Source organism: Haliotis rufescens, unplaced genomic scaffold, assembly GCF_023055435.1.
Source record: "Haliotis rufescens isolate VD_foot unplaced genomic scaffold, xgHalRufe1.0.p SCAF_102, whole genome shotgun sequence".
Taxonomy (NCBI): Eukaryota; Metazoa; Mollusca; class Gastropoda; order Lepetellida; family Haliotidae; genus Haliotis; species Haliotis rufescens.
Window position 1 is genome coordinate 601165 of NW_025963783.1, and position 10784 is coordinate 611948.

General features: G+C 42.5%; 2 protein-coding genes across 2 annotated transcripts; one reads left to right on the forward strand and one right to left on the reverse strand.

Annotated features, from left to right (window-relative positions):
* Positions 1-408: 408 nt before the first annotated feature.
* LOC125377861 (protein wech-like) lies at positions 409-1752 on the forward strand. The gene has a single exon (XM_048391923.1). The coding sequence runs from the start codon at positions 700-702 to the stop codon at positions 1585-1587; it is 888 nt and encodes a 295-aa protein (XP_048247880.1). The 5' UTR covers positions 409-699; the 3' UTR covers positions 1588-1752.
* A 3404-nt stretch (positions 1753-5156) lies between these two features.
* Positions 5157-6738, reverse strand: LOC124121390. The gene is made up of 2 exons (XM_048391939.1): positions 6701-6738; positions 5157-6462 (listed from the first exon to the last, which is right to left on the reverse strand). Exons 1-2 carry the CDS (start codon positions 6736-6738, stop codon positions 5157-5159), a joined length of 1344 nt encoding a protein of 447 aa, XP_048247896.1.
* Positions 6739-10784: the final 4046 nt, after the last annotated feature.

A 10784-nucleotide genomic window follows, 5' to 3' on the forward strand; every position in this document is an offset into this window, starting at 1 on the left:
CATATTTCTCAATCATCTCGCTCCTCCACTGTCGTACTCGTACTTCCCCATATATGATCTATTACCTAGGTATACAAAATAGACATAACAGGACATATTTGATCACAATATAATTGTATCAATGAAATGATATACATCTATTTAATGTTGCTTCGCAACTGAACAAGTTCGCTTGTAGCTATAGCAATTATTTAAACACATTTACAGTTCAAGTATATACACAAGTTCATTTGTATTCCATGAAACATAATGAGGGCGACTCTGGGATTTGAGGGATGCAGACATGCAGATTTAGAGGACTGCGCCCCTGGTGCCCCTTAAATGGGTACTGATAAAGGAAAGGATAAATGTCTTTATAAAGATGATGCAAATAGGTGCTCATATATTCATATTGATAGGTTTTATATTCATGTGAAGCACTTTCTAAGTACATCCTAACAAAACCTATATTTCTCTGTAAACAACCTTAAATATAAACCATGTCAACATAATACATGTGTATATTTCTTTTTAGAAACAAATAACTGCAACTTGTGTCATTGTGACGGGGAGGCAACTCTGGCTACATCTTGGTGTTCTGACTGTGACGTCTCGCTGTGTGGTGGATGTCTTAAGGCCCATGTTCGTAATCCTGCCTCCCGTCACCATGACGTATCTGACTTGTCAAGGGTTGTCAAGGTGAAGAAAAGACGCAAACCTATGTGTAAAGAACATCCAGATCAGAGGATGCAGTTCTACTGCAAGGACTGTAAGAAACTACAATGTCAATCGTGTTGCATCTTGTATCACAGAAAGTGTGAGTCCATTGTCTCGCTTGCGTCTGTGTTGCCTGAAATGCAAAACACTCTTCAAACTGTAAAACAGAAACTAGAGACTGATTTAGCAACATCAAACACTCGCCTTGCAAAGAAGGAAGCAAAACGTACTGAAATTAACGAGAACAAGTCCAGCCTTCAGTCTCAGGTCCGATCAGCAACCCACACCGCCATTGACTTGATAAAGAAGAAGGAGAGACAACTCCTTGAACAGATAGATGACGTCACAGAGAAACAAATAGGACAGCTGAAAGGAGACATGAAGCGTGAGGCGATGGCCAGGCAGATGATTCGTCAACACTCGGAGTTGCTGGGCAGAGCTCTGGAGTCTGAGAGTGACGTGGACATCTGTGAGATGTATCTGTGGAGTGAGTCGGAGGAGGCAGCCACTGTGTCTGTCCCAGAGTCAGGTATGGAGGATGTATCTGGGGGCAAGGCTTGTTTCATACATAATCGTTATTTGATGTGTGAGGAACTAAACGATCTACACTTAGGTGTGATTGATATCATTGTTGAAGATGTTTTTGATTCTACATCTACAGCAGTTCTGTATGACACAGTGGACATATATGCAGAAGATGATAAGGAAAAACCCGAAGCTTATGACGTGGCAGTGTTTGTTGTCGACAACACAGACACTATAGTTGTCACAGATTACAACAAGTGTGTGAAATCCTTCTACAAAAGAAACAAGAAGTCATGTCAGAGTAAGCTGGGGTTACAAAGCGCCCCTCGACGTATTGCTAAAATAAACAACAGTAAAATCTTGTGACTCTCCCTGACACTAAAGAAATAATAATAGTAGAAGTGAAGCCTGAGCTGGTTCTTCAATCATCCATCTCTACAAGGAAGGGGTACTACGGTCTGACATCCCTGACACCGACAACCCTGGCAGCAGGATCCGTGTCTCCTCCTTGTGTGGACATCCTGGACATGGCGGGGAATGTGTTGAGGACCCTGGATCCTGTCACAGATGGAAGGAAACTTGTATCAACTCCTCAGTACCTCAGTACCACCAGGCAGGGTAACATCCTCGTGTCTTGCAGTGGATACGTAGCTCGCAGAGTCCTCTGTTTGACTCCTCATGGAGATGTTGTGTTCAGATATCAGCCTAAACAGCAAAGGCCTTCCCCTCGTGGAATCACTGAAACCAACACAGAACATATCCTGGTTATAGATCGCAGAGCAAAATGTGTGATTCAACTCAGCGCTTCTGGGACGTTTGTGAGGGAAGTGTTGACGTCACGTGATGGTATTACATCTCCGTATTGTCTCCACCTGTCTGAAAGTCAGCACCTGTATGTCACAGATGGTGACTGTGTGAAGATCTACAGATTTACAAGAAACACCTAAGATGTGGAAGCATAACGATTGTACCTGGTAGAACACGTCACCATCTGAGTGACAATAGTTTATGTAAATATGAATTTCCAATACAAGAGAACAATCAGTCTAGACTGTCCGCCGAAACAGATAAAAATTTGACGTGAAGTGCAAAATAGTTATGAAATTTATATGGATGGACCAGTGATATTGGGTGATGACACCAGATGTTCGCGAAAAGGGTAAGCATGTCCGGCACTATCGGTAGCACTCGCAAAATCACACAATTTTCATGACAAAGGAAGTATTTGTCCCTGACGCGGCACAGCTGTACTCGTATCGCGAGACGGCGGCATGTAAACAAACCAGACAATCAAGTGATCGATGAACCAGAATATCCAGTGACACGTTAGTGCATTAACTGATTTTGTTGAAACTAATAAAACCGATACGTTTATTTTAACCTACGAATTAAGGGCACCGATTCTGCCAGCACAGAACTGGAATTGTCACCCGTTAATTTTAACCTACGAATTAAGTGCACCGATTCCGCTTCTTAAAAGAAAGAAGAACGTTTAAGAACTATTATGTGAGGCAGTGGTTGGGGGGTGCGCAGTTTTATTGTGCCCACACCAGGTTTTCGCGATGTTTGTGTCTGACATTGATGTGGAACTGTGAGACATCAATGTGGTGTACGTGAACAATGAATGCACAGAACTGGAATTGTCACCCGTCAAACAAATATTCCGTTATTGAATGTGCATGTATTACGTGTATATTTAAGTTAGCGGGGAGGGGAGGGGAGGGGAGGGCGGATTTCGGGCGACTGCTGGAAACTAAATCCTTATTGCCCCGTGAAGTATATAATAATATATTTGTAAATACAATACAACTGATAATTAAACCATTAACAACTTCCTGTCAGTTTAAGTGTATTTGTTAACATGTACATGCATATCCGTGTGTTTACATTTCTGTCATAATAAAAGTGCTGTCAGTACCTTTGTACAGATTGTCTTTCTTGTTTAAATGAATACATAACACACACCACACCACTGTGGAACTCGTTCTACGATGTGAAAAGGGATCGTTTCAGCGCTTGGTTTTTTTCGTGGAACGCGACGCATGTCTTTGTAACAAACATCAGTTAACGATGTGTGATGTGAAGGGAGAAATGGTAGTTAAAATCTCATGTGACCCCGTTACTTACAAATACATATTGTTTCCATATATATTGATGCTGTTTTGTTCATTCATCCAAGGACAAGTTTAGAAAACATGAGCGATCACAACACTGCCGACAAGCTGGTTAATTTACATATACTTATAATTCCATGAAACAGTCGTGAATGCCATGGTTATCTATCAGAAGTATGGAAAATAGTTTACAGATATACATCCGTTTCATCGTCAGTATTAATACCTCGCCAAGGCTCTGAACTCACTATATACCACTGGGAACAGATAACACGTACTTTCTCGTTGCCCAAAGGTTATTTCTGTAAATAATAAGTTTGCTTCAATCGATAAAACGGTATATGATCGGTTACGGATGTTTCGTGAATTGTAAACAGGATCTTACACAGCATATATGCTTCTGTTCTCGAAATAATATTCTGCCCAGATCATACACATATTAATGGCAAATGTTTCCGTTTATTTGGCGTAGAATATGCTTGTGAATAAGGGTGCTAAACCTACAGATGCAAGTGTCACATCCGCGTAGAAGAAGGTTGTAGTTTCTCTAAATTGCAGCTATGTTTCAATTAAAAAGTCACCAATTACATATGACAGTGTCCCTTCTTCAATTGCACATTTGATTTACCAGGGGTGTTTGTGTTTATTGCTTTTCCTCAAATTCTGTTGAGACAATCGATGTTAGGTGTTATTTGTGTAAATGTGAACAAGGTTCAGTTTTCAACCGTGTTTCGCTGTCGGGAACAACAGTGACGTAATCAGCTGTTTAATGTTTGGCAGAGTAAGAAGTAGTCACGCATACAAAAAAAGCCATTATGTTACTATGATATTAGGCCACAGGGGACACCAGAAATGGGCTTCATACATTGAATCCATGTGGGGACTAGGACCTGTGACCTGTGACCTGTGAACGCTCTAACTAATAGTCTACCCCTCCTTCACCCATCTACTACCCATCCGTGTACCCATCACAGCCCTCCCCCCCCCCCCCCCCCCCCCCCCCTACACACACACACACACACATCCCCCACCAATATAACATTCTCGTCCCATAATGCCAGCTTTACAGTTCTAGCCCACTGAGATACCACGCCGCAGTATAACGTGGCTGCATACAGTCACATTTAACTGACACCGAGGCTGTCAGCCTTGTTTTATCACCTCAAAAAAGTCATCGAATCACGTCAAAGCCAAAATATTCAACACTTTAAATACAATAGTTGTTATGCACATGTCAATACAAAGGGGGACACAGCTTAACAAAATGATTTTATTTTACCTTCTAAAAGTCAATGTTTCGTAAACATATTGTTTCATAACAATGCGCTTGCGCCACCTATGCATCTATCATCATCTCATCATCAGGATCGAACACAGTCAGTCATCGGACCACGGAAGTAGGAGTAAACACACCTACATTGGCTTCACACTGGTTGTGTTTCTCAATCACGTTATATAACTGAAACACTATTCAAAGTGAGATCTATACAAAATCATTCACTCGTTCATTCACCGAGATCACCCTTCATGTACATCTTGGTTTGGTGCGTGTTATAAACCTGTAGACCATCACACAGTGGCGGTTGGTGACGTACAGACGCCTCCGCTTATCAAAGTACAGGCCGTAAGGGAAAGTGATGCCATCCCTTGACGTCAGAACGTCTCTCAACCATGTGCCTGAACTACTCAAATGAACCACTTTGTTTGACATGTCGTCAACAACAAGCATGTCGCCTGTGTTTGTTCCAGTGATGCCGCATGGATTCATTGCTCGGTGTTGTCCTGTGGGTACATAATTAAACACAACATCTCCGTTTGGTGTCATACATAGCACATGACTTCTTGGGGCATGACTGCATGATTCAGCGTCCTCAACACATTCCCCGCCATGTCCAGGATGTCCACACAGGGAGGCGACCCGGATCCTGCTGCCAGGGTAGTCGGTGTCAGGGCTGTCAGACCAAAGTACTTCTTCCTCGTTAAAATGTATGATTGGAGAACAAGGTCAGGGTTCACTTCAATCACTATTATCTCCCTTGTCTCGGGAAGGGTCATGGCCATGTGATGGGCATTAAGTTTTGCAATCCGCCGAGGGGGGCTCTGAACAGAGAGCTTACTCTGACAGGGTTGAGTATTGCGTGTGTAGAAGGATTTGACGCACTTGTTGTTATTATCAGTTACAACTATGGTGTCTGTACCGCCTTCATTGAACACTGCCACATCATAAACATGAGGTAAACTTGTCTCAGCTTCTGTTTGTATGACCACTGTGTCGTGCAGAACTGATGACGATGTAGAATCAAACACATCTTCATATATGGTATCAATTTCACCCAAGCTTACCTCGTGTATATTGTTACAGATCTCTTCACACTCATGCATAAAACATACTTTCTCTCTCAGTTCATATTTTATATCTGAATCTGGGTCGTATACTGTAGGAAACTCCTCTGACTCACACCACAGGTACATCTCATAGATGTCCATTTCACTTCCAGACTCCAGAGCTCTGTCTATCATCACAGAGTGATGACTTATCATCCGCTTGGCCACCTCCTCAGACTTCATTTCAGTTTTCAGTCGCTCGATGTGTTTCTCAGTGGCGTCATCCAGTTGGTCCAGGAGTTGTCGTTCCTTCTTCATTTTGGCTTCTGTGACTGTCTGGATTGTGGATCGGATCTGACACTGAACGGTGACTCTGTTCTTTATTACCTCAGTCCGTTTGGTTTCTAAAACTGTTAGCAAACTGTCTGTTGCTTGTAAATGAGACGCTAGTCTTTCCTTAACTCCTGTAACACAGCTGATCAGTTCTGGCATAACGGATTCAAACGGTAGAATTGCCTCACACTTTCTGTGATACAGGATGCAACAGGACTGACATTGTAGTTTCTTACAATCTTTGCAGTAGAACTGCATGCTTTGATCTGGATGTTGCTTACAGAATGGTTTGCGTCTTTGGTTGATTTTGACCTCTGTGGACAGGTCAGAAACGTCATGGTGACGAGTGGCAGGAATACGTCTGTGAGCCTTCTGGCATCCCTCACAAAGACTGATGTCACAGTCAGCACACCAAGCAGTTGCTGGAGGTGCCGCTCCTTCATCACTACATAGGATGCACTTCGGGTATCTGCAAGTATGCATACAAATGTGTCAGTTATTTTTCAACAATAGAACTATAATATTACGAAATAACCTTTAGCCTTTCAATGTACATACAAGGAATTCACAAACCAGGGATAGAAGAACGTAGCAATGTTAGGATGAGTTCAACACTGGTAGCCTATTCGGAAATACCTTTTGTCTTGGGATTAAATGAATCCAAGAGACCCTGAATCAAAAAGCTGGGTTTCACCTCCTGTGCCCACTCTTCAACTGGCCTGCTTGTGTTGGCAACTTTGGTCATCTTTCTACAGAATGGACAGAGGAGAGACTTGGCACTGATGGCTTATGGTCTGGTTTCAGTGTAGCTAACGACACACTTCCGACAAAATGTGTGATAACACACAAGTGTACAGGGGTCAGCAAAGACGTCCATGCAGATGCTGCACGTCAAGAAGTTGTCTTTCAATTGTCGGTGCACTGCCATCTAAAATGTTAAAATAAAAATATTGGAAATCATCAACTTAACATTATACACATTTTCATCCGTAAGAACACATTTTTGTTTTTGAATGGTATACTGGCAGTTTTTATCAATAATGAACTCACAGAGAGTAGATATGGATACAAGATCGTTAAAGACATAAAGTATTTTGCTGTGTGCTCATGTACCTCCAACACATGTTAATGTTCCGATGCCTAATTATGACTACAATCCTTAACAACATACCAAAGCGTTTGCGTGTGTGTGTGTTTGAGAGAGAGAGAGAGAGAGTGAGTGAGTGAGTTGGGTTTAACGCCGCTTTTAACATTATTCCAGTTTTATCGCGGCGTGTCAGCTTAACGTGGGAGGAAAGCCCGAAGTGATGCAGGTCTTAGACGTTTACCACTTCGGTGAAACCTACGAGCACGGGTATGGTGCTGACAAACCTAGAAACATAATCGGGATGAACCGGGATTCGAACCCACAATCATAGGTTTCTGGCGTGTCCAGGGGATGCAACTCTGCACAGCGAATCGCGGTGCCTTAGACGACTGGGCCACCCGTGCCCCGAGAGAGAGAGAGAGAGAGAGAGAGAGAGAGAGAGAGAGAGAGGGTGAGAGAGAGAGAGAAAGAGAGAGACAGAGAGAAAGAGAGAGAATGGATGTGAATGTATGTGTGTGGCTGCGTGTACTTGATTAATGCCGGTTTCATAGTGCTAGCCCACTGAGACACCATGCCACAGTTTAACATTCCTGAGAAACAATGTGTAAAATGCTGGACTTCCTCATTGATAACATCTATGTAAACTTTTTGGAAAGACATTTATGTAAGACGTAGGCATCCCCACGTGTGCCAATTGTGCTCCACTTCTTACTGATCTGTTCCTTTATGCATATAAATAATAGTACATTGTTCAACACTATGTTATTTGGCCAAGAAGTTCAATTAATGCTTCAGGTATATCGATGATCTGATATCCTTCAATAACCATCAAGTAGCCAATTCCCTTCCATTGATTTACCCACCTGAACTAGAAATAAAGGAGACAAACCGCCTCATCTGTTTCATGTTCCGATCAATGCACAAAGATTCCAAGCGGAAAACATTCTCCTCAAGACTGTATTGCAATATTCCTGCAGCTCCAGTTTTTGGTGTTTACATGTCGCAGCTTTTGAGGAACAATCGAGCATGTTCTTTGTACAAAGGGCGTCAAACGACACTTGCTCACAAGTTGTTTGATCAAGGTTACCACATTCATGGCCTCATGAAGCTTTCAAAACGTTCTATGGTAGACATGTGAAGGACATTTCCAAATTTGACGCATCGGTGACAAAAATGATGTCCAATGTAATTCCTTGTTTTGACTTGTAACATGTTCCCGTGTTTGTTATGTGAACAATTGACTTGCCTTTGCATGTGTTTTTTTACGGTTGGGACAGGACTCGCTAGACTTTTCGCTAAGACCTCCCATCATCACAATAAAACACAGGCTCCTGATATAGTCATTTCAGCCGAGATTTCCTGTGAATATGGCAAGGCTGTGTCGCTTTTTCTTGCAGAGGGCGATGAGAACAAAAACACTCATTGTCTCATACTAGCCATATATATTCACTAATTAAATAATTGAAATGTGAAAAGTCCCATCTTGACGATTTAAGCAACGACAGCACCGACGACGACAACAACACCGCCTCTTCCCGTCTGTGAGGACAAACTATCAACATGCAGCATCTATAAGTCTGTCTGCGAGTCGGACACACAACAGAGGTGGGCGCTGTTGTACTGTGCCAAGACTTGCCACCTGTGTAGTAAGTCAGCTCACGACGATACACTAATACTACTTGTATACATGTACATGTGTATTCATGTGTAGATAATCATGTCAGTCTGGTCTGATTTCAGTTAGTATATATAAAATACAAATGTCCTAAGATGAGCTGTATTATTTACTGAACCGGTTTCATGAATGTGATTTTCAGGAGTCAATACTTAAAGTCTGAACACATCTAAGGGATATTAGAATGAGTCTAAGACTGACATTACGTGTCAAGGTGGCTACACGTACAGCTGATGTTGTAAAGCTAACGTATTATATATGTGATAATTGTCTCTCCACATGAACTCCCTACCATTGTTTCACTGGTTTTCGTTCTTTTTGTCTGTCTGTCTCTTTTTGTCTCTCTGTTTGTCTGTCTGCATGTCTGTCTGTCTCTCTCTCTCGCCCCATATCCTACTCTCTATACCTCTCCCCCCAATACCCCAATCTCTCAACTCAGGATCATTCTAAATGTCTACATGATTCCAACTCCAGACAAGACGACAGTGGCGGTAACACGACCAACAAGGGCATTTACTGGTAGGCATCCATTAAAGTCCAGTTCTGCTACTCCTTACATCAAATACTGACATATTATATACTGACATTTTGCTCTCACACGAGGGATACGGGACGTCGGTATGTAGTGTGTAGAAGATATAGTGCATTGTTTAATGTGTGTGGCATGTGGTGTATGTTGTTTGGGGTGAAGTCTGTAGATATAGTGCTAAGTTGCAAAATGTGTGTGGTGTGTGATGTGTAGTGTGTAATGTGTATAGTTTGGGGTGTAGTGTGTAGTATCTTGTGTGTAGTGTACAGTGTGTTGTGTACATTGTTAATCTCCGAGCCGACCAGTCCTTGTTTTAGCCCTTGATACCGAGCGCCAGGCAGAGTAACAACAAGTACAATCTCTTAACGTCTTTTGGTATGACGCGGCCGGGGATCGAAACCCGAACATTCTACTCTCCCGGCTGACGCTCTACCTCTAGACCACGGAGGCGATCCGTTAATGCTGTGGACGTGCATCACCTTCTGCATAGAGCATTGTTTGGACGATGTGTTTGCATTGATTTAGTTTGAACTTGCGTTTTTAAATTTTTTAAATTTTATTTGTAAATTTGTTTCTTTTGGCCGCCTGTTTATATAGTGTTTTGTGTAGAATACGTAACGTGTGGCGTGCAGTGTATATTGTATAGCGTGTAGGACATAATATACCAGTATATATGGGCCGAGGAGTTTTCTCTTTCCAGTCCGTTCCACAACCCATAATGAAGTTCCTTACCAATGACAATGTCAAAAAGTATTTCGTAATACTACAGTGTTTTAATGTCATACTGCCAGGGGCTACAGTACGTCACACGCTGCCGGCGAACTGTGTCAACAAGTGGAGCAACTGTGACTCCTACCCTCACTCGTGTGCGCCAGTGTACAAAGACTGGGCGTCCGCCAACTGTGCCCGCTTCTGCAACTTGTGCTGAGCGTCTTGGAATCTGTACCGAGAAGATGAGGGACGCATTGAGTCTGCACTGCGGGATTTGTTTGCTGTATTACACATATTAAATTACCATGTCAGATGACATCAACATACGTCGAATATATTGCCTCCAAACAAGGCTATTATCAGAGAGTGGGCCTTTCTTTTTACTAATCTAGATGGTAAACCATGTATACTGTCTCAGTTAGAGTCAGCCGTAGCCTTTATGAGTTTAGGGTAATTGGTTTCAACACATTTACATTCACCGCAGACACAGAGAAGATGTAGTTAAAAGAATGTTTTCTCAATTAGATTTGTAACAGCTGATCTCCTTCGGTATTACGATTGATGAACGTACGTTACACGCAGGACCAATATGACTACAGAGGGGGAGGGTGTTTTGTGATGGGGCTAGGGTTGAGGGGTATTGGGAGGAGTCGGATGTGTGTGTGTGTGTGTGTGTGTGTGTGTGTGTGTGTGTGTGTGTGTGTGTGTGTGTGTGTGTGTGTGTGTGTGTGTGTGTGAGTGTGAATGAGTGATTGTGAGAGTGAGCTTTGCCTTGATTATGATGTTTTT

Coding starts and splice junctions, on each gene's coding strand:
- LOC125377861 (XM_048391923.1), top strand. CDS start 700: ATGTGTAAAGAACATCCAGATCAGAGGATGCAGTTCTACTGCAAGGAC.
- LOC124121390 (XM_048391939.1), bottom strand. CDS start 6,738: ATGACCAAAGTTGCCAACACAAGCAGGCCAGTTGAAGA. Junction 6,463..6,700: donor ACAAGCAGGCCAGTTGAAGA/GTGGGCACAGGA, acceptor GCATACTTGCAG/ATACCCGAAGTGCATCCTAT.